A 24522-nucleotide genomic window follows, 5' to 3' on the forward strand; every position below is an offset into this window, starting at 1 on the left:
AACAAACAAAGTGCATGTTATTCTGACATGATGCCCCCTCTCCTGATTTTGGACCGTCCTGGATAATAAAGGATCCTACCTGTGAACTCCCACCTCCAGCTGGCCCTGGATCCCTAAAAAGTCCCATGCCAGAGCTGCTGTAACCAATCCGAGCCACAGTAATACAATGTTACACTTACCACTCGGAACTGCAGCAGCCACATCCAAACTGAACATCCGGCAAGCATTGAGGACACAGCCACATGCCCTCCACATGTGCACCTAAAGTGTGAGCTACCTGCACTAATGGTGGCGCGGACCAAAAAAACACAGATGAGGAAACAAAATCTGCCTCGGCAAGTCCAGTCTGCCTGCCTACTCCCTTCGCCACTGACATTGCAGTTCAAAATCTCCCGGATGGCCTTCTTTGGCCATCAGGAGATTAATGGCGATTCCAGGCGACTCCCGGCCATTCCAGGAGAGTCAGAAACCCTCCTCCCAGCGGCAGGCAAAAGATTTAAAATCACTCCTCCCTTTAATCATGTCACTTGAGTGCCCTTTAAATTTAACTTGAATCAGAATTCAGGTGCATTGACTCGGACCTTGACCAAACTCTGACTGGGGAATGTGTGTATGTGTGTGTGAAGTTCAAATGAGGTGGAAATACAGGTAAGGAGTTATGCTCTATTTACCTCTGCATCATGCCTTGGGAATAGGTGGATATGGATGCAATGTGGAGGAAAACCACCCCCAATAAAATGTTTCCACACAAAACCTCGGTGTCAGTGATGTAGTGATATGTATGATGCACGGAGTGTAAAGGGTTAACAAGATGATTTTCATGTATCTCAACACTAGATGGCACCACAGAGTATTCATATAAATATACTGTGACTCCTGGGATTCTGGGAGAAGGTGTTAGTGGTAGGTAAAGATACGTTGTTCATTATATTAGAGAGAGATTAGACAGCATAATTAGATATTAGAGATTTCTGTAGAATAGATTTAATGCTGTTCTTTTCTTAGTTATTACTTAGTAAGGTGTGTGAATCATTTAAAGTAGTGTAAATAAACTAGCTCTGTTTGAAATACATAGCTTGATGTTCTTTGTCAGCACTACAATTTTTAGCCATCTTAAAGGACTCCACAGAGAACATCACAAGTGACACTATGTGCTATTTTGTAGCAGCTTTACTGTACTTGTTCTGCAAACATTTGTAGGATGTTTCAGTTAATCCTTCCCAACCGTTTAATATCTTTTAGCGGCTCTGCCACATCTTTATTTCACTTTTACAACAACACACACAGACGGCAAATGCAACATTGATACAAGGAAATTCCTGACAGTGCGATTCAGAAATGTGTACCACATCCTAGTTTGCTGCTGACAGTCAATGTCCCTTCTGATCTATGTCTTACAGGTTTCCATTACATTCATTTATTTTCCCATCCTTACCTCTTTTTTCCCTTCGCAAAGAGATTCTAGTGATGAGAGGCTCTGTGGTACCCAGTGACGAGGTTTGACAAGTTTTTCATCACTTGCTTGGTTTTAGATCCATGTGTGTTTACCAAGGTGAGAGACAGGGGTACCATAAAACAGTGAGAACTTTTGAGAGCACAGCCAGACACAGTGCAGATCTCTCCACTCCTCCACTGACTCAGCGACGTTTTGTAATCCCAATTGCAGATTGACCCGCAATGCTTCAATGCTCTATTTCCATTCAATGTGGCATTTCTAGTTGATGTATATTTTACCAGTGCTCGATGTTTAAGTCGTGTCAAACGCAAAGGCTGTTCAGCGCTTATGGAATCATGCACAACGGGATGACAATGGGCAAAATTACGAGTACACAACCTTCAAAAGGCTGAGAATCACCATGAACATCCCAAAAACAAACAACAACGAAAAATGGTTGTCGAGAACTAATAGCAGTGCTTATTTCATTTAGCTTCCTGTATCAGTGGTTAGCTTTGACCAAAGCATTTTACAGTGTGTACTAATCAATATTTAAAACACAGAGAATATTTTAATTTATTGTCCAGTTATTTCTGAACAGACCTTCTTCCATTTGATAATATATAACATTCAATAAAATTGTAATTTTCTTTAAATCCCAAATAAAAATAAAATCCTGGCCTGAAGACATCATCCAGTTTGGATTTTTATTATTCACCCGAATGATTTTGGAGACTTAAGGCTGTTCTCATATCCAAGTCTATAACAACAGTGTTTTGAAGTTTCCAGTCTATTGCAGTCCAAAGAAACCCAGCTTCCTTTGGATCGTCCAAATCCATGACTAGATTGTTTGCTTTAAGACATTTTTGATTGTCCATTTTTGTCCTGAGCATTTCTGTAAAACCAGCTCCATTCCAAAGTCAATTTTTTGGCTATTCTCCACCTCCAAACAACGGCCAGTTTCCAGGTTCAGGATTGATCCATTCTGAAGAGACATAAAATGAGGTTAGTCAGCAGTTTCAATAATCCTGACATGTAAAAAAAATGAATAATAACATCTACTCGACTGGCCTCAGTCTCAGGAGTGCTTGTCATCCTCGACTGTCATAATATACACCAGTATATCATGGTGCACACACACACACACACTGATGGACATGCAGTGGGAGCAATCAGCATACACAACACCGCAGCCAATCATCCGTGAGAGCACACGCACTATAAAGACAGGGGACAGGAGAGTTACCGCTCATTCTAGTAGCAGCCAGCTCGGAGAACAAAGCTCACAGCCTGCAACACAGACATTCACCATGTGCTGAGTGCATCACCTGGTTAGGACTAGGCAAGGGTCAACAGTTAAAGCTGGTATTGCATTTACCCACAGTTCAAGTATGTTAATATAGTTAACCTTATAATAAAATAGAGTTGCACCACTTCCAGTGTTGGTGACCTGTTTGTGATCCAGAACACCCAACACATCATCGACTAAAAGGTGTGCGATTATCATCACCCTACCTGTCCTTCTGGTTGAGATTGTAAATTGGAGTTAATTTAAAGGTTTCCCTTTATACTCTGGGATTGTGCCCTCACAACATAGATCTTAACTGGTGCAACCAATTTCACTTAAACTCTCTGCAGGTTACGAGGGGGAGTAGAATTTCATTTCTGCTGCCACAGCCACGTGAGAATTTATGAAAAGATTTCCGAGCGATGACGAATCAGAATGGCTTTTCTACACTGGGGAGATTAAAGACAGATTGCGGGCGCGATTCAATGGGAAAAAAACGACTTCCGGTTTGGGGCGTGTTTTCGATGGCTGCAACGCCAAGAAACACCCCGCGATTTAACAGCACTTTGTCTTTTTTATGGCCTCGGGGAGTTTCTCTCTGCTGTGTCCGGCAGGACAGGCTCCTCACAGATCAGGGGGCGCCATTTTTTCTGGCTGCCCCGCTTTTTACCCCCCCCCCTCCCGTTTTCGACCCCTCCTCCCCTCCAACATCAGTGAGGCCCCTGGGAACATCCCCTCAACCCTCCTCCACCTGGTTGGGGCCCCCAAGGCCCAATCCCTGGTAGTTCCCCTGCCTGGCAGTGCCACCCTGGCAGTGTCAGGGTGCCAGGTTGGCAGTACTAAAGTACCTGGGTGCCAGAGGGAGTACCAGGGTTCCCCCTGACCTGTCCCCAACACCTGAGGCCTCTAATGGCCTGAGAGAACCCCCCCACTTCCCCCAGGTGCCACGATGACTGGTCTACATTTGTGGAAACCAGTAATAAACAACGCCCTACCGAGGTCTCCCTTAGGTCCCAGGCGCCTGGAGAATCCTGTGAAAGCATATTTAAATAAACCTAACGGCTCATTTAAATATGTAGATCCGAAACACGCCCAGGAAGGGCAGGTTCCAGATCGTGACGTCTCGCGAGATTTTGTTTCAAGCATTGAAAATCTCACGAAAGGCCACTCGCGAGATTCAATGTTCCCATACCACGTCGAGGCCGATTAATGCCGCCCTGGGTGACAGCTTTACAGAGCTCCTTTATTTATTTCCCAAGCATGACCCCCAGCTTCCAGTCACCTATCATTTTAATTCTTCACTGCACTAATACTCTGGTTTCTCTGTCCTTGGCCTCCTAACTTATTCCAATGAAGTTCAATGCAAGCTTGAGGAACAGCTTATACTGGGGACTTTATAGCCTTCTGGATTCACCACTGAATTCAACAATTTCAGATGATGACCACTGCTCTCATGTGTTTAGAACATAGACATAGAACGATACAGCGCAGTACAGGCCCTTCGGCCCACGATGTTGCACCGAAACAAAAGCCATCTAACCTACACTATGCCATTATCATCCATATGCTTATCCAATAAACTTTTAAATGCCCTCAATGTTGGCGAGTTCACTACTGTTGTAGGTAGGGCATTCCACGGCCTCACCACTCTTTGCGTAAAGAACCTACCTCTGACCTCTGTCCTATATCTATTACCCCTCAGTTTAAAGCTATGTCCCCTCGTGCAAGCCATTTCCATCCGCGGGAGAAGGCTCTCACTGTCCACCCTATCCAACCCCCTGATCATTTTGTATGCCTCTATTAAGTCTCCTCTTAACCTTCTTCTCTCCAACGAAAACAACCTCAAGTCCATCAGCCTTTCCTCATAAGATTTTCCCTCCATACCAGGCAACATCCTGGTAAATCTCCTCTGCACCCGCTCCAAAGCCTCCACGTCCTTCCTATAATGCGGTGACCAGAACTGTACGCAATACTCCAAATGCGGCCTTACCAGAGTTTTGTACAGCTGCAACATGACCTCCTGACTCCGGAACTCAATCCCTCTACCAATAAAGGCCAACACTCCATAGGCCTTCTTCACAACCCTATCAATCTGGGTGGCAACTTTCAGGGATCTATGTACATGGACACCTAGATCCCTCTGCTCATCCACACTTCCAAGAACTTTACCATTAGCCAAATATTCCGCATTCCTGTTATTCCTTCCAAAGTGAATCACCTCACACTTCTCTACATTAAACTCCATTTGCCACCTCTCAGCCCAGCTCTGCAGCTTATCTATGCCCCTCTGTAACCTGCTACATCCTTCCGCACTGCCGACAACACCACCGACTTTAGTATCGTCTGCAAATTTACTCGCCCACCCTTCTGCGCCTTCCTCTAGGTCATTGATAAAAATGACAAACAGCAACGGCCCCAGAACAGATCCTTGTGGTACGCCACTTGTAACTGAACTCCATTCTGAACATTTCCCATCAACCACCACCCTCTGTCTTCTTTCAGCTAGCCAATTTCTGATCCACATCTCTAAATCACCCTCAATCCCCAGCCTTCGTATTTTCTGCAATAGCCTACAGTGGGGAACCTTATCAAACGCTTTACTGAAATCCATATACACCACATCAACTGCTCTACCCTCGTCTACCTGTTCAGTCACCTTCTCAAAGAACTCGATAAGGTTTGTGAGGCATGACCTACCCTTCACAAAGCCATGCTGACTATCCCTGATCATATTATTCCTATCTAGATGATTATAAATCTTGTCTCTTATAATCCCCTCCAAGACTTTACCCACTACAGACGTGAGGCTCACCGGTCTATAGTTGCCGGGGTTGTCTCTGCTCCCCTTTTTGAACAAAGGGACCACATTTGCTATCCTCCAGTCCTCTGGCACTATTCCTGTAGCCAATGATGACATAAAAATCAAAGGTCCAGCAATCTCTTCCCTGGCCTCCCAGAGAATCCTAGGATAAATTTTTGGATGGCCATTATCTTCTCATAAACTTAGAGTATCCAATTTTCTTTTCCAATTAAGGGGCAATTTAGTATGGGCAATCCTCCTAGCCTGCACATCTTTTGGGTTGTGGGGGTGAGACCCACGCAAACACGGGGAGAATGTGCAAATTCCACATGGTCAGTGACCCGGGGCCGGGATCGAACCCGGGTCCTCGGTGCCGTGAGGCAGCAGTGCCAACCATTGCCCCACTGTGTCGCTCTTTTGGATGGCAGTTGTTGGCAAAATTTCTAAGGGAAGCACAAAGTGAGATGGGGCCTCAGTGCAATGAAGAACGAGTGTCAAGTCGGGAATTTGATACAGGCGGGAATTTGATGCAGAGTGGGGATAGGGGAGTTCCGTTTTAACATAATTTTTCAGTCTCTTGTAGCTGGTGAGTGTTTTTCTTTAGTCTCCAAACTAAAACAGTTTATTTTGCTTTACCTGTGTAAAGTAATAATAAATTGACTAATTAAATAAATAAGGTTAGACATATATTGCAGGGTTGGTGATGTGTCGTGACTGCAACTTGTGGAATCTGTGGAATGAATTGCTGTCTCAGCAAATGCCAGTGGCTTGAGCGATCTTGATTCAGAGATGCTGAGCTGGGATCTTGAGGTGCAGACATTGTGGAGCTTCAGGGAGAGAGAGCGAAGCGTAAAGACAAGCAGAGTGGGACAGGAAAGGACAGAGAGTTTAGTATTAAATAGAATAGTATTAAAAAAATGAAATTAAAGATCCTTTACCTGACAGACTGAATGGCAAAGGAGGAAGGGTGTACCTGATAGTAAAGAATGACATGAGGGTATGAGTGAGGAAGGATCTTGGCTCAGAATGGAGTAGAATCTGTACCGGTGGAGATTAGGAATGACAAGAGTCAAAAAATACTGGAGAGAGTAGATTATAGGTCCTTTAACAGTGGTTATATCATTGGACAGAGCATTAAACAATACATTCTCATCAGCCTGTAACAAAGATAACGTAATAATTGTGAGGGACAATAATCTTCATAAACATTGGATTTGTCAAATTGTCAGGGTTGCTCTATGATGAGTTTGTAGGATATTTTTGTGATATTTTCCTACAGCAATGCATTGTGGAACCAATTAGGTATAAAACTACTTTAGATCTAGTATTGTGTAATAAACTATTTTAGATCGGGTATTGTGTCATAAATAGTAATGTCAGAGTAAAAGATCTGCTGGGAACTAGTGATCATAACATAACTGAATTCCATTTAAAGCTTAAAAGTTACATACTCGAGTCATAAATTAAAATCTTAAACTCAAGCAAAGTCAGCGACATAAGAGAACTGGTTACGGTTGAATGGGTAAGTAGACTACAAGGTATGGTGGTAAATAAATAGTGGGAAACATTTAAGGAAACAATTCAAGATATTCAGCAAAAATATCTTCCACTGAAAAACAAAAATTAAGCAAGAGAGATCCATCCGCAGATTACTCAAGCAATTAAGGATAGCATTAGATTAAAAGAAAAGGCTTATAATGTTGCAATGAATAGTATCAAGACTGAGGATTGTGAATATTTTAGAAACTAGCGAAGGGCTACCAAAAACGTTGATTAAAAGGGGAAAAATAGAACACTAGTATTAAGAAATGAGGAAATTAGATAATTCATATCAACGGAGAAAAACACTGAAGAAAATTAAAGGACTAAAATCTGACAAATCCCAGGACATCTCAGAATACCAGAAGACATGGCTGAAGAGATAATGGATGCACTGGCTATAACTTTCCAAAATCCCTTAGATTCCGGAACAATCTCAGTGGATTGAACGTTAGCAAATGTAAGCTGGTTATTGAGGAAAGGAGGATAAGCTAAAAGAGGGAACTACAGGCCAGTTAGCCTGACATGACTCGCTGGGAAAGTGCTGGGATTTGTTATAAGGAAGTCTCAACAACACAGATGTAACTATTAGGGTAGATAAAGGGAAACCAGTAGGGGCAGTACACCTACATTCTGAAAAGGCATTTAATAAATGCCCACAAAAGGTTATTGGGCAAAATAAGAATTGGGCGTGTTATAGATAAAGGTGTGATTAATGGAGAGGAAGCAAAGAGTGGGACATTTTCAAGTTGGCAGGCAGCAGAATGCTCCAAGGATCAGCGCTGGGCATCAGTGATATTAATGTTTTAGCCAAAATAGACAGAGAGCAATGTATCGACATTTGCTGATTATCCAAAGCTAGGTGGGAATGCAAGCTGTGAGGGCACAGAGGAGTTGCAATGAGAAATAGACAGGCTAAATGAGTCGGCAAGAAAATGGTATTTGGCGAATAATGTGCAAAGTGTGAGATTATTCCCTTTGGTCATTCGAAATATTTTGTAGGTCACAAACGAGTTCAAACCGATATGGTCAAAAGACAACTTGGTTTATTGCAAAGCGATTATATTTACATCAGATCCCTGCTGGGTTTGCTCTGTCACTTCCATACCTGACCGACTTCATACAGATCTCAATCATGAATGTCCTCGGGCTTCCACCCCCCATTTGCGGGGGAGCTCATATTCGTTGAGACTAAAGGGGAGACTGATTGCTCCAATCCCGTAGGTCTCGTGCGGATTATAACATCCCTCCCCCGCAAAGTCTGAAGACTTTTCCGACGACTGCAGAGTAAGAAAGCACCGGACTCTATTCGTCCGTGGCTGTGTTTCCTGTACTTGCGGGGCTGGGTCGGGTGGTGTATATCTGGATGGTGAAAGCCGCTTGCGTTCGGAACGTCATGGTGGATGCACTGTCTGAGGCTGCTGCACTGCTTGTTTCCCGTCAGAGACTTCCAACGCCCGGGTTTCAATTTCTGAATCCGTATCTACGACCTCTCTCATTTTGGTGTTTTGATCCTTTTAGGGTGATGACCTAGCCTCTACTGGCATCAGATTTGGTTTGACTGTAATTTCCCTCTTCCAAGGAATCTTTCATAAGACTGGTCTTCTGGACCTTATGTATTCGAGCTGCAGCCTCATGACCCGACCTTGTGCACAATGGTTGCTGGAATCCACTGGGTGCCGTCTGAACAGTTTCTAACATAGATTGCGTCACCTGGTTTTCATTGAACAGGGCAACGCCTTTGCTGCTCCTGGCTGTGGTGTACTTTCCTGCCAATATCAGGGAAAGCCAGACTAAAACGGGTTCGAAGCCTTCGGCCCATTAGCAATTCAGCTGGTGCTACCCCAGTCATGGCATGCAGAGAAGTCCGAAATCAGAACAAGAATCTGGCCAGTCTCGTGTCCATTGACCATGAAGTCCATTATTTTGCCCTCGTTTGAACATCTGCACCGCCCTTTCAGCCAGTCCGTTGGAAGCTGGATGATACAGGGCTGTACAGATGTGCCATACCCTATTATTCTTCAGGGACGCCGAGAATTCTTCACTTGTGAAAGGCGTTCCACTGTCAGTAGCTAACACGTCCAGGATACTGTGCGTACTGAAAGACAGGTACAAATTCTTAACGGTCACCCTTGAAGTGGTCGACGACATTCTATAGACTTCCAACCACTTCGAATGGGCATCTATCAGAAGTAAGAATAACGAGCCTTGAAATGGACTGGCGAAGTCGCACCCACGGTTGCCCTGACCATTCCCACGGGTGAAGGGGCGCGGCTGGTGGAAGCTTTTGTTGTTCCTGACATACGCCGCACTGCCAGGCCACATCTCTATATCTGCGTCTAAGCCCAGCCACGGGCGAGCATTTTCATCTTGGACATCCCTGGGTGGCCTGTTGTACAGATCTCTCAGAATCAGGTCTTGGCCCTTGCCCAGGGCGATGATGTGCACCCCCCATAAAAGTCTGCTGTCTTCCATGCTGACCCTCATACAGGTCTATGTGTCGCACTTTCAAAAGGACGGATGGGTCTGTCCACTCACGGATTTGAGACGCTGACCACAAATCCATAAAGTTGAGCATAGCCAACACCTCCCAGTCCTGGGAGGAGAAGGAGGGCAGGAAGGCAAAGGCAATCGGCTTAATGCATCCACATTAGCGTTCTGGATACCCAGCCGATGTTCAAATAAATACTCACAGGTGACCAGCAGGAGAGCCCAACCCTGTATCCTGGCAAAGGTGGTGCTCGGAATTGCCTTGTCTTCTTTCAAAAGACTGAGCTGTGTCTTGTGATGCATGATAATCCTGAATCGTCGACCGTCCACATGCTGATGAAATTTCTTCAAGGCCAACTGCCAGACCCACTTTCTCAATTTGCACATAGTTGCGCTCGGCCATGGCCAGTGCCTGGGAAGCGAAAACAATCGGCCTCTCGCTGCCATTTTCCATGCGGTGTGATAAAACGGCGCCAGTGCCAAACGGGGACGCGTTGCATGTGACTATTAGTTGTTTGGTGGGATCATAGTGTGTTAATGAGCCTGAGGAAGTCAGTTGTTCTTTTTTTATTTGTGCGAATGCTTCTTTCTATTGCTTTTCCCATGCCCATTCCTGGTACTTCTTCAAAAGGAGGTGTAGGGGGCTAAAATGGTCAGAAGACTGGGCATGAACTTTCCGTAATAATGCACCAATCCCAAAAAAGAACCCAATTCAGAGGTGTTTTCAGGCATAGCTTGCCTGTACTTTTTCCGCAACCGGGTGCAACCCCTCGTGGTCCACTCGGTAACCTAGGCACATAGCTTCCCTCGTGTGCAATACTCACTTTTCTCTCCACTGGCGAATGCTGCTTTTGCTCTCTTTGGTTGTTTCTAAATATGGCGGTCAATATGGTCGCCTTCCTTAATTCTAATTACGTTTGCTTTAGGGTCGCCAAGTATCTTTCGATACCGCCACAAGGTTCAAACCCGAATACTGATCAAAGAGTCGGTACACCAGTTAGTTAGTTCAAAGTCAATACTATTTATTTACACACACAGCAATATCTACTCATGCACGAAATACTACAGACTAAACTATCGCTACTGCTAAAGCCTATACTTAGCTTCGGGCGCCCACTCAGTCAGAGGAACAATGGCCGTTGTTCGGTTCTGAGGCTGCTGGGGTCGAAGTGGTAGAGGGGAAACAGCTAAGGTCGTCCGTCTGGTAGCGAGCGTTGACCTTGGACTTACTTGCTTCTGGTGTAGCTGGTGGACGGGTCTCTCCGCTGTGAGAGCCGAATCCAAGAGAGCGACTCTCTCTTGGGGCCTTCTTCGAATACGTGAAGGGGCTTCGCGTGCTTTTGGGCGGGCCTTGAACTTGGCCCTAATTAATTGGACCGTATCTTGATTGATCACTCGTATTGATCTGACCAATAAAGGGGTGGGTGCCCTGATGGCTGGGCGTGTCCGAGGTGGCCGTTGGCCTGGCTTTGTTTTCTGCTTTCGGTTTGGGGAACTGGCGCCGTGAGGTCTGAGGCCAGATCGGTTACTTAAGTATCTTCCTTTATTCCCGGAAATGGGCCATCCATATGCTAATGGGCCTACAGTTTCAGTCTTGTCTGGGATCTGCGGCTCCAATATGCAGACAGGCTCTGTGCCTGCTTGCTTTCTTAACATTGTCCATTTTTCCCTGCAATCTTTGCAAATGTCCATTTTGTATTCCAGATGGCTACACTGGTCTCTGAGAAACAATGGAGAATCTCATCCAAATACTTCAGTGCTCCTGCTCAGTTTCTCCTGTGACTAACACGTCTTCCAGATACACTACCGCTCACGATAAACCTCTCAGTTTGTTTTCTATTACCCTCTGGAATATGGCACAGGATGACGACATTCGGAAGGGCAGTCTGGTGTACTGGTAAAAGTCTCTATGTGTGTTTAGAGTGACGTATTTACAGGAGGCAGGGTCCAATTCTAACTGCAAAGCAGAAGTAGGTTATTCAGCCCATTGAGTCTGCACTGACCCTCTGAAAGACCACCCAACCTAAGGCCACTCATGTCAAGCCACGGGAAGAACGTGCAAACTCCACACAGACAGTGACCCAAGCCAGGACTCAAACCTGGGACCCTGGAACTGTGAGGCAGCAGTGCTAACCATTGCACCACCATGCCGATCAATGCACATCACAGTGACTATTGCCTGTAAACCACCATTGTGGATCCAGCAATGGCTAACAGTTTGTCGCTGTATGTCGTTAATCTTGCCTCGGTGTCCCACAGGTTTAACTGTTGCCCCCCATCTCTATCCTGCCGAACGTTTCCTTCCCAATAAATGAAACTGTCTAATGGATTCCCATTGACTTGCACGGTTATCTTGGTAGGGGCTGCTCGGTGTGCTTCAATGCAATTCAGCTGCATGCACTTCGCCTCTGGTCCAGCACTCGGTGGCGCCTACCTCTGGTGGGGTGCCGGGGTTGCTGGCTGTCCCATGCCTTACGCTCCCTGTGGCTCCAGTGTTCGGCTAGCAACTTCCTTTGAGTAGCCATGTGATTTATGCCGCCGACCAAACAGTCGCGCAGCATTTCGGAAATGGAAGTTGTGTGTTCACAAAATCCGGCTAGTTTTCATAGCCTCATCAAAAACTCTGTTCCAGTCTCTCCTCTCTGCCATTATTAGCGGATGGTTTAGGGATGAAGTGTTGTGCCACTAGAGCCACCAATTGCTCAAAAGTTTTAGTGTCCGGAGCTGCAGGATATGTAAGGCTTTTTAATCACTCCATGAGTATGAGCTCCACAGAGGTCAGTAATATCACTGTCTGTTGATCAACATCTGTCATAGTGTTTACCCGGTAAAAGCAATGTGTCGGTTTCCTGTACTGCGTCCAAGTTTGAGTAGAACACGTCCAATCTTCCAAAGGCATGTTTGTAAAAAAAAAAACCTCTCCAACCTTAGTCGGTGAAAGGGAGGTTACGGTGTAGCAGCATCGACAGTCATCCAGTTTTATCCTTGTCTCCAGTTTCGTAGGCCACAAACGAGTCCGAACCAAGTTGGTCAAAAGAAAACTTGGTTTATTGCAAAGCGATACAGCATACATCAGATCCCAGCTGGGTCTGCTCTGTCGCTTCCATACCATCCCGACATTTTCTAAAACTCAATCATGAATGTCCTCGGGCTCTCCGCCCCCTTAGCGGAGAAGCTCATATTCGGCGAGACTCAGGGGGAGACTGATTGGTCCAACCCCGTCGTTCTTGTGCGGGTTGTGACAAAATACCATAGCATGTTGGCCTTTATTGCAAGGCGGTTAGAGTGCAGGAATAAAGACGTCTAGCTGCAATTGTACAGAGCTTTGGTAAGAGCACAGTTTGACTACAGTCTGCAATTTTGGTCTCCGATTTTAAGGAAGGATGCACTTGCATTGATGGCAATACAGTGACTGTTCACTAGCTTCATTCAGGGGAGGAGAGCATGTCCTTTTTCTATTATTTATTCTTTTGTGGGATGTGGGCGTTGTTGGGAATTCCCTTGAACTGATTGTCTTGCTGGGCTGCTTCAGAGAGCAGTTAATAATTAACCACATTGCTGTGGGTCTGGAGTCACGCGTAGGCCAGACCAAGTAAGCACAGCAGGTTTCCTACCCTAGAGTTCATGAGGGAACCAGATGGGTTTTAATGATAATCGATCATAGCTTCATAGTCTCCGTTGCTGAGATTGGTTTCAATTCCAGAACAATTAATTGAACTTGAATTCTACCAGCTGCCATGGTGGGATTCGAACCCCTGCCCCCATTAGCCTGGGTTCTAGGTTACTAGCCCAGTGACATTTACCACAATGCCATCATCGGCCCCTGACCTGCCCCTTGAGACAAGGTTTAGCAAATTGGGCTCTTATCCTCTGAAGATAAGGAGAACGAGAGGCAATCCCATTTAAACATATCAAGATTCTGAAGGAGTTTGTTAGGACAATGAGAGGATGTTTCCCCTGGCTGGGGAATTTGGAAATCGGCTGTTGTCCTGAAGCCATTGGCACAGGTTTTTAAAGGGCCTTTGGGGAGGTGGGCGAGGAAAGGAGGGAGCGGAAAACCCAATTAAAGGTCCATTAAGCTCTCTAAGGAGCGTATTAAGGGGCCTGCCTTTACTTTGGCAAACCTGAACAGTCTGGTGCACATTCGTGATTAGCGGTCAGGTTTATTGTGGGGACATCAATTGCCTTGAATCTGTGCAAGACTGAATTTTGATGCGCCAAATAGTGCAGGCTCCAAGCCCTGTATCGACATCGAGCTTGCATGGCCACTCCCATTGCCTTTTACTCCGTTGGGCCTCCAAGGAGCTATAACTCTCCCCCAACAAGCCCCCAACATGGCTGCCACATCCCATTGCTGCTGCTGCTCTGCAGGCAGCTCCCACCTCCTAGAGGCGCACGGTGCTACAGTTGGGTGTGGAGCTCACCTCCCACCCAATTAGGGCATTCAAATTTAAAAATAGCTCCATGAGAATGACGCTTGGTGTTCAGTCCCAGCCCATTTATTCATCTCCGCACAGATGCTGGGCCAGACCTACTGATTACTTCTCGAGTTTTCTACAAGCCCCTTCTATATGCCAGAACATCCAGCTCATCTTTTCAGTTGATCGTCATTCTCATGACACCCCTTGCCGAATTAGAGCAAAAAGCCGGGACAGGTTCAACAAAAACAAGTGCCAGAGGTATCCTAGAAATTGCTTCCTATTCATTTGTTAATGCTGAAAAGGGTTTTGATGGGTGAGACCCCAGAGCAAAGTTTCTAACTATGCAATTTTGACAAGAGGTCCTTTCCTCCGAGAACACATATTTTCAGGAAATTACAGGTCCGCTCCTCAAACCGTGGGGGCAGTTTTATGACTCCTCCCACCAGCTGGGTATTCCGATCCCACCAAAGACAATGGAATTTTGAACGGCTGGCTGTGTTTTAGGGTAAAGCCCTCCTGCCCCCGCCCAACAGTGCCGTTACTGTTAAGGTTACCATGCAAGTTCAGTCAGCAGTTAGGAAGGCAAATGCAATATCAACAGTCATTTCGAGAGGGCTAGAATATAAGAGCAGGGATGTACTGCTGAGGCTGTATCAGGTTCTGATTAGAACCCATTCGGAATATTGTGAGCGGTTTTGGGCCCCGTATCTATGGAAGGATGTGTTGGCTTTGGAGGGGGTCGATGGAGTTTAGAAGGATGAGGGGGGATCTCACTGAAATGTACAGGATACTGAGAGGCCTAGATAGAGTGGACGTGGAGAAGATGTTTCCACTAGGGGCTGGTTTAGCTCAGTGGGCTAGACAGCTGGTTTATGATGCAGAACAAGACCAGCAGCACGGGTTCAATTCCTGTACCAGCTGAGAATTCTGAATTCTCCCTCTGTGTACCCGAACAGGAACCGGAATGTGGCGACTGGGGGCTTTTCCCAGTGACTTCGTTGCAGTGTTAATGTAAGCCTACTTGTGACAATAAAAGGTTTATTTAGCAGGAGAGACTAGAACCCGAGGGCACAGCCTCAGACTGCAAGCATGATCCTTTAAAACTGAGATGGGGAGGAATGTCTTCAGCCAGATGGTGATGAATCTGTGGAACTCATTGCCGCCAAAGGCTGTGGAGGCCAAGTCACTGTCTTTGAGACAGAGATAAATAGGCTCTTGATTAATAAGGGAATCAGGGGTTACGGAGAGAAGGCAGAAGAATGGGGATGAGAAACATATCAGCCATGATCGAATGGCGGAGGAGACTCAAGGGGCCGAATGGCCTAATTCTGCTCCTATGTCTTATGGTAACATTCTGTCCATGGACTGATGCTGGTGAGATTTTTGCCAATGCACAACCTCTGGTGCAGTTCCACATTTAGATGCAAACATTTAGAAAATTAGCCCCCCGGCCCCCCCACACACACACACACCTCCGCGGTGTTAGCTCCTCTTCTGTAAGAATATAAGACATTGGTTATGCGATTTCTATTTCTGCAATGTTTCAGTTATTGAGGGCGACAGCACCAGCACAGGGGTGCTTCAAGCTAACCACTAACCTGCACAAAACGCCAGGACTTCTGGTAAACATTTTTCACTTTTTCACAATCGAGAAGCTGAGGATGTCGTCTTTTCTTATTGTCCACTAGGCAGCGTGTGTCTGACATCAGGACCGTGGACCCCAGGGATCCGAGGTACAGATATCGATCAGTCGTGTACCTCACCAGCTGAAAAAGGAATCACATAACTGCTGATTTCAGTGGGAAAAGGAGGCTGCGATTTGACTATTGCTTATTAGCAACGTCTATTTCGCTTTGACTAGATGCCTGAAACATAAAATTACCCCATTGCTCAGCGAGGCCCCCCTGCTGTTTGCTGAACTGCGTAAAGCAGGAAGATCAGGTGCTTTGATCTCAATAGGGCAGGCGTACACCAACATGGCAATTAACCTCAATTTAAGCTGCTGGGATAGAGAGAGAAAAATAAATCACAGTCCTAATCTCCTGTTGCTGTCCAATGATCCCCCACTGGAACTGCACCTGTGGATTAAGGAAAGAATCAGGCTTGGCTATGAGAACCCAGTGTTGAATAGTCTTCCAGTGCTCACTGTCAAGGTTCCCATGTCAATAACCACCACGATGTGGAGATGCCGGCATTGGACTGGGGTGAGCACAGTAAGAAGTCTTACAACACCAGGTTAAAGTCCAACAGGTTTGTTTCAAACACTAGCTTTCGGAGCACTGCTCCTTCCTCACCTGGGGGGTAGGTTCAATCGAGACATTTAGGAATGCATTGGATGATTATTTGAATAGAAACAATGTGCAGGGGTAGAGCGGAAAAGACAGGGGAATGGCGTTAAGCCATGATGCTCATTTGGAGAGACAGTGCTGACACGATGGGCCGAATCGCCTCCTTCTGCACCGTGAGAATTCTGTGAATTTGTAAAGGGGCCATTGGAATCTGCTCAAAAAGACCAGCCACAAAACCCGATTTCAACGCTGAGCACCCCTGCCAGCCTGGGCCCTTCTCTCTTGGTTCTGCTCCCCGCCCAAGGGAGTCTGAAGTTGACCAGGCTGGATCACCAAGTTGCATTAAGATGCCCATTTGCTACCCGCTTGTTGTTGCTGCCATTCACGTGAGGCTTGGTGTTGGATTTAACTCAAATGTACACCGGGGAACGTAAAAACCGGATGGACTGGGTAAACACTCTTACCAATACAAACCGGAGCCACAACTTTATTTATGAGGCAGATGAACAGCGAACACGGTGAGCTGTATTTTTCTTCTCTATTAAGTGGTATGTGTAAATATCTCACTTCCTTTCTGAAGCAGATCCCTAAAGCAGAAGACCACTTGCTAGCTTTATCTGGCGGACTTGTTTTGGCATTTCAAAACCAAGAAAAGCTCCATTGCCCACTGGCTGCCAAATTCGCACAAGCTTCTGCCTTGTTCTTCTGAGAATTACGAAATTGAATCTGTCAGATGAAAGTCTCTGCCCTGCAGCTCTCAGCCACAGAGGACCCTGTCCATTTTTCAAAGGTCTCAGGAAACAACAGAGAATCAAAGTCTACCCCCAGGTATCCTAACATGTTCACTCAGGGCACTCCCAGAGGCCTGTCTGCTGTACTGTATTAATTGACAGGAAAAAAAATCTTAAATAGCAAAGGGTATTTCCATGGGAAAACAGGGTCAATTACAACAGGATAACATATCTGCCCAAACCCTCCCCAGGATGATTAGGCACTGACGTATCTGCAAAGACATACTTCCCTCTTTGTTAAGAGGGGAGTAAGCTCTTACTGACAAAGGTACTTCGTTCCGTCTTTAGGATTAGGAATGAACCCATCGCGCACTATTTTTTGATTTTATAAATTTTTAAACAACAAAGTGCTTAATATGCAAACAACAGAAGCAGCGTTCAGTTAACATTTCGTTATCACATGTACAATTTTAGAACTTAAGTCGGTCTCTGTAGTGTGCACAATTTAACATTAGAGGGCAGCATTGGATCATTTGTCACCGAGTTCAACAAAACTGACCTCAACAAAGCGTCATTCAGATACATCCTTTAGTTCAAGAATTAAAGCATTAGCCGAGAAATAAATTACATTGTTCGCTGTAAAAGTACATCATGTTGAGACAAGTAACTGCTGCATCATTGACTTTTTTTAAAAAAACCTTCATGATCATTTTAAAATACCCAAGTTGGGTCCTATAGAATTTCCCTCGATTCAACACTCTTGAGTCGTAACAAAAATTGTTTCAACTAAAAGCTTGCTGGGAAGTGAGACATTTGAGAACGGTAGAGTTGCAAGAATTAAGCCAACAACTCCTATGTATTATTCTACACCATGTGTCACTGTATCGTCCATTGATTTGATGCTATAATAATGGTTGCAGTGCTATTCACTATATTTGAACAAATGGCATTTTCCACTACTGATCTCCTCTTGGCATGCACATAGCAACAACTTGCATTTCTATAGCATTCCTCGTGTACCAACGCATACAAACTAATATATATCTTAAGAAACTCGAATTCTGATTACCCTACGATCGCTTTTGCATTTTCAAGCAATTATTCTCATACTGAGTCACTGAATGGACTGTCTGTCTGCACCAGTTACAGCATGAAACAGCAGTCAACCAGATCTGTTATCTTCTTTGCTCCTGAACAATTTTCACCTTCAGTTGAGCCACAGGAGGGCAGCCACTGCCTAGCACCGAACGTTGGTGATCTTTCTACCCTGCATCCCATTCAATTCCACACACTGGAGTTCTCTCCTGTATCACAGAATCATAGAATCCCTACAGTGCAGAAGGAGGCCATTTGGCCCATCGAGCCTGCACCAGCCCTCTGAAAGAGCACTCCAATCTATCCCCACAACCCCTTAACCTAACCTGCACATCCCTGGACAATTTGTCATGTCCAATCCACCTAACCTGAACATTTTTGGACTGTGGAAGGAAACTGGAGCACCCGGAGGGAACCCATGCAGAATTGGGGAGAACGTACAAACTCCACACAGACAGTAACCCAAGGCGGGAATTGAACCTGGGTCCCTTGCCGCCCCATCTTGGATAACATTTATTCCTCAACTGGAATAATCCATTTTTCGGCAAGCTCCACAGACCTTAAATTATTTTATTCACCTCTATCAGATCACCTCTAAGTCTATGCTACTCTGAAACAAACAAGCTAGGGTCTTTGAGCCTGAGTAACTGGGGATCTACATTCTTGTGGCTCTCCTCCGATCATTTTCAAAGCCACCATATCTTGCACCTATGAATAATAATAATCTTTATTAGCGTCACAAGTAGGCTGACATTAACACTGCAATGAAGTCACTGTGAAACGCCCCTAGTCGACACTCCGCCGCCTGTTCGGGTACATTGAGGGAGAATTCAGAATGTCCAATTCATCTCACAAGCATGTCTTTCGGGACTTGTGGGAGGAAACTGGAACGCCGGAGGAGACCCATGGAGGCACGGGGAGAATGTGCAGACTCCGCACAGACAGTGACCCAAGCCCGGAATCGAACCTTGCTGGGGAATGAAAGCTTGATACATTGCTCCAGGTGTGGTTTGCCAATGATGAAATGAAAATCGCTTATTGTCACAAGTAGGCTTCAAATGAAGTTACTGTGAAAAGCCCCTAGTTGCCACATTCCGGCACCTGTTCGGGGAGGCTGATACGGGATCTGTATAGAATCGTTTCCATTGTTTCCCATGTTACAACAGCAATTACATTTGAACAGTACTTCATTGGCTGTCAAGGTATTTTGAGCAATCTAATGTTGTGAAAAGCCCGATACAAACGCAAATTCTTTCTTTATATCCTTAATAGTTTTTTCTGTGAGATATACAAATCAATGCTAATTGGGCCTGCACGGAACTGAGAAACCTTACATGAGACGGTTATGTTGATGGTGCCATCATCCACAAGTTAAATCACTGCTGAGGATGTTTGCCCAACGTTCCGTGTGTCACGTCCAATAGAGGCATAACTTTAAATGTCAATTCTCTTGGAGCTGCCTTTTCTTTTTAAAAATGAGACATCAAACATCTTCTAAAGTGGGTCAAGTAACTTTTACAACTTTTGCAGCAACTCAGAAGCATCACACATTTCTGGAAAGTTGCTGACTGAATGAGCATGGATGGAGCGCCTCCCTTGAATGAACATACCAAGGTGTAGCAGTTTGTGGAATTAACACTTTCTGTTGTTTGTGGACTTAGGGTGACAATAGAAGCACTGATCATGTGGTCATATGACTGAAACTGTTTTCGGATAATTAATCTTATTACTGCAAGAACCAGTCAGTCTGCAAAACGCATGGCAATAAACGTCACCAACAAAGGTAACAACACCTATTCCTTCAAACTGGAGCCTGCAACATTGGAAGGTCTCCCAGCCAGCTCCTTTCCAAATCCACCAGCGCAGAAACCCGACTTCCTGGAAAGGGGAAAGTAATTTCATTACACTCTGAAAATCCATCTTTTAGAGGGAATCCTGCAATAATCCTAATATACAATTTTGGTGATTAAATCCATCTATACCACCCTTCAGGAGTCAAAACACGGGGTTGGATTCTCTGCCGGCGGGATCTTCCGTTTAGCCGGCAGAGCACTCATGACCGCGGATTTCCTGACGGTGTGTGAGCGCCCATAATAGGAAACCCCATTGGCCGGCTATCGCAAAGGAGATTTCCGCCTACTTTCTTCACCAGGTCTGCAGAGCGTCCATTCTCCAAAGATCCGCTAAACATGCAAATCATGAACAATTCCTTTGTTTATGGCTTGGAAAAGTGCACTATTCTTTTTATTTTCCTTGTGTATGTGTGTGTATGAGTGCCGGGTAAATGCCATAGCATTACACTTTCGGGGTGAATGTATGAATGAATAATCGTCTTTATTTAAACCCACAATAGATTGCTGCTGATTTTTCAAATTGATCACACATTCAGTGGTTAAGAAACATGCATATGTTCCTTTTTGAAACAAACTGATGATGGACAGCAAGGGAAGGGAATTAGAGTTTCAGTTCTCTCTCATACCTGGCCGTAACATAGATCGCCCATGGAATAATTATGTCACAAAAAAATCAAACAGCTCCGTTCCTGCACTTTTATGAAGTTTTTCAGCAACTATTCTCTTTTGAGGTTATCGGAACAATCATATAAAGCAAGCGATTGCTATTGGCCTCTTGTGCTTCAATGCAATTGCCTGAATGTTAATCCATTTCAGATAAAGAGCAGACTGTGTGTTATATTTCTTTGTTGCTGAAATAGCGTCCGGCTTCACCTCACCCCTACTACCCTGGATAGGATCCCGAGCACCGCCTCCCAATAGTTCTCCAACCCCTCGCATACCCAGGACATGTGGGCATGATTCGCTGGTCCCCGCCCACACTTCTCGCTTCCATTGTTACCCCCAGAAAAAGCCACTCATCCGAGCCCGAGTCATGTGGACCCTATGAACCACTTTAAATTGTATCAAACTTATTATTGCACCGGAGGAGGTGGAATTCACTCACTGCATCACCTCACACCAGAGTCCCATCCTATCTCCCGCCCAGCTCCTCGTCCACATCCACTTGATCTTTTTCACTAATGCCTTGCTCTGCTCTCCCAAACACCCATATATATCCCAGATTCTGCCCCCCCCCCCCACCTTATCTGGGAGCAGCATTTTCTCCAGTAGTGTGTGCTCCAGTATCTGAGGGATCGAAGGCAGCTCCTTTCGCACAAAATCCCACACCTGCCAGTACCTGAACTCACTCCCCCTTGGTACCTCTCCTGATAGTTCCTCCAGCCCCAGAAACCTGTCGTCTGTGAACATAACTCTGACCTGCACCAATCCTTCCTCCTCCCTCCACCGCCAATACACCCCCCCATTCCCCCCCCCCCCCCCGCAGTGGCAACGGGGCCGTCACCAGAACCCTCACACTCGAGCCCTTCCACACTCCTCCTCCAGCCTGATGCACTCTGCCTCCTCCCTCTCCCACCATCACCTCACCTTCTCCGCATTCGCTGCCCAGCAGTAATGCTTCAGTTTTGGGAGTGCCAACCCCTCCCTGCATCTGCCTTTGCAACAGAGCCCTCTTCACCCTCGCCACCTTCCTCGCCCACACAAATTCCCAGATTAGCCCATCCACCTTCCGGAAAAATGCTTTGGGAAGAAAAATCGGGAGGGACTGAAACACAAACAGAAACCTTGGCAGCACTTTCATCTTCGCCATCTGCACCCGCCGCACCAAAGTCAAGTACAGTGTATCACACCTCTTAAGATCCCCCTTGACCTCGTCCACAACAACGTCAGGTGCCACCTATGCGTTGTGGCTCACTCATCTATTATCTACCGAAACCGCTCCCTTGTCAACTTAAACGGCAGAGTCCCCCGGTTCTCCCCACCACCCCGCAGCATTCACCGGGAACACCTCTCTTTTCCCTACGTCTAATTTGTAGCCTGTAAAGGCCCCAAATCGCTCCAAGAAACCCGTGATTCTACCCATACTCTCCAGTGGGTCCGACACAAACAGCAATAGGTCGTCCACGTGCAGCGATGCCCGGTGCTGTGTCCGGTATTCATTTGTCATCTTGGACAGTGAATGTTGATTGGAAATTCCACTGAAGGAGCATCAGAGCCAAATCAACTCCCCCCACTTCTCAAAAAACTACCATACTTTCTATTCAGCACTTAATGTATGGTAACACCAAGCTGATTTTTCTCTCCCTAAGCCTGGGGCATCGAACCCCAAAATTATATCCCCTGTTGAAATGAGATAAAAGTAAAGGTTTGAGATTGAATGGAGACACCGGGCCCGGTACAGCCGAAGGTGGCACATCTTGCTATTGGGGTACGTAAGAGCAGATCCTTTAATAGTTGCAATGCTTCGTGACGTTCCATGCTTATCTTTTCACCTACAGCGTCTACAGAACATGGGGAAGAATTCAATAGTTGCTGAAAACTGGCGCAGGAATCATGGTGCATGATTAGCCTCTGCTTGTTCCTTCCAGTGCCAACAACACAAAATCTTTGTTCGCCCTGCTAATTTAAACAATGGTTTTGTGCAGTCCAGCACTAAAGTCTGTGTTGAGTGGCTGCACGACTCAGCTGGGGACCCACTTTATACGATGTTAGCATCAATTAATGTCAGCCTGCATCACTTAAAACCAGCCTGAACCCAAAGGGGAGGTGCAGCAAGTACTAGATGTTGTCGAGAAGGCATTTGAAGCAATTGACTGAAGGCGCAGGAAGCCCGTTAGCATGCTCCAACGTTCTTAGAGCCAAAAGGCCTTGGTGCAGGAGGTGGACAGGAAAAGTGTCTTCCATCCACAGAGAGCCAGAACGCCCTCCAGACAAACTTTAAGAGGGTAGCGGGAGCGGAGAGACATCGCAGTCGATACATGAAGAAGTGAAGACCTGAGAACCGGGTTACTGTGCTGTAAGAAGTTTAATGACCTCACATGAGTGGACATGGTCAGTGAATTCATCTTCCAATACCGTGGACGAGATTCTCCGATCCGAGTTCACCCCGCCACCGCAGCCAGCGAGAATGGAAAATTTGTCGCTCAACCAAAATTTAATTAACTGCAGCAGGACAGGAGAATCTCACCGGTGTGAACCGACGGAGAATTCCAGCCCAATTTACCGACCAACCTCACCAACTGCTCAATTCACCACTGCCCCATTCATTCACCCACTAACAATCTCTATCTATCACAACTTATACCTCACATTCACAACTCCATCTTACGTCCCTATAGCCACATCTCACAGCTTGCACACATTACCAGCTCACTGGCACACTCTGTCTGTCTTGCAACGTGTGTTGTCCAACTGGGGGTAGCAGTACCTAATCAGCATGGCTGCCTGTAGAGGAGATGGTGCTCTGCAATGTTAGACTGGGCATGACTGAGGTTGAGGCTAACCATGGGGCTAAAACCATCAAATTTGATTGTATGCTCATAAATAAATCTCCTTCTCACATCCCATCTTCTCATCATCTCACAATCTTTGCTGATTTTCAAGCTGCAGATGGTGTAAGCATGCACCTCTTAAGAACATAATAACTAGGAGCAGGAATAGGAAGTTCAGCCCCTCGAGCCCGTTCCGGCATTGGCCATGGCCATTGTTTTGGCCTCAAGCGAGTGGCACGGTAGCACAGTGGATAGCACTGTTGCTTCACAGCGCCAGGGACTCGGGTTCGATTCTGGCGCTGTCTGTGTGGAGTCTGCACCTTCTCCCCGTGTCTGCGTGGATTTCCTCCAGGTGTTCCGGTTTCCTCCCACAGGTTCCGAAAGGGGGGCTTGTTAAGTGAATTGGACATTGTGAAATCTCCCTCAGTGTACCCGAAGAGGTGCCGGAGTGTGGCGACTCGGGGATTTTCACAGTAACTTCATTACAGTTTTAATGTAGGCCTACTTGTGAAACTAATAAAGATTAGATTATTATAAATTCCACTTTCTTGTCCGTTCTCCAATACCCTTCAGCCCATTACTAATTAAAAATCTGTCGATCTCCTCCTTAAATATACTCAATGTCGCGGTACCCACTGCATTCTGGGGTAGCGTATTCCACAGATTCACAACCCTTTGATAGAAGTAATTCCTCCTCATCTCCGTTTTAAATCTGCTATCCCTTATCCTAAAAATATGACACCTCGTTCTAGATTGTCCCACTAGAGGAAGCATCCACTCTACGCCTACTTTGTCAATACCTTTTATCATCTTATCTACCTCAATTAGATCTCCTCCCATTCTTCTAAACTCGAAAGAGTAAAGGCCTAAACTGCTCAATCTCTCTTCATAAGACAAAACCCTCATCCCTGGTACCAAACTATTGAATCTCCTCTGAACCGCTTTGAATGCAATTACATCCCTCCTCATATAAGGGGACCAAAACTGCACACGGTACTCCAGGTGTGGTCTCACGAATGCCTTGTACAGTTGAAGCAACACATCCCTACTTTTATACTCTACTCCTTTAGCTGTAAAGGCCAAAATTCTAT

The 24522-nt window shown here is 45.8% G+C and overlaps 1 protein-coding gene across 2 annotated transcripts in view; it reads right to left on the reverse strand.

Annotated features, from left to right (window-relative positions):
- Positions 1-1227: 1227 nt before the first annotated feature.
- The window catches only part of galnt17 (polypeptide N-acetylgalactosaminyltransferase 17), a 512955-nt gene continuing 489660 nt past the window's right edge, over positions 1228-24522 (reverse strand). For both annotated transcript variants that reach the window (XM_072469451.1, XM_072469452.1), the window contains exons 10-11: positions 15572-15739; positions 1228-2420 (exon numbers count right to left, since the gene is read on the reverse strand). In XM_072469451.1, coding sequence (XP_072325552.1) covers positions 2277-2420; positions 15572-15739 — 312 coding nt within the window. In that variant the 3' untranslated portion in view covers positions 1228-2276. The remainder of the gene's footprint in view (positions 2421-15571; positions 15740-24522) is intronic.

Source organism: Scyliorhinus torazame, chromosome 12 (genome assembly GCF_047496885.1).
Source record: "Scyliorhinus torazame isolate Kashiwa2021f chromosome 12, sScyTor2.1, whole genome shotgun sequence".
In the NCBI taxonomy this organism is placed as follows: domain Eukaryota; kingdom Metazoa; phylum Chordata; class Chondrichthyes; order Carcharhiniformes; family Scyliorhinidae; genus Scyliorhinus; species Scyliorhinus torazame.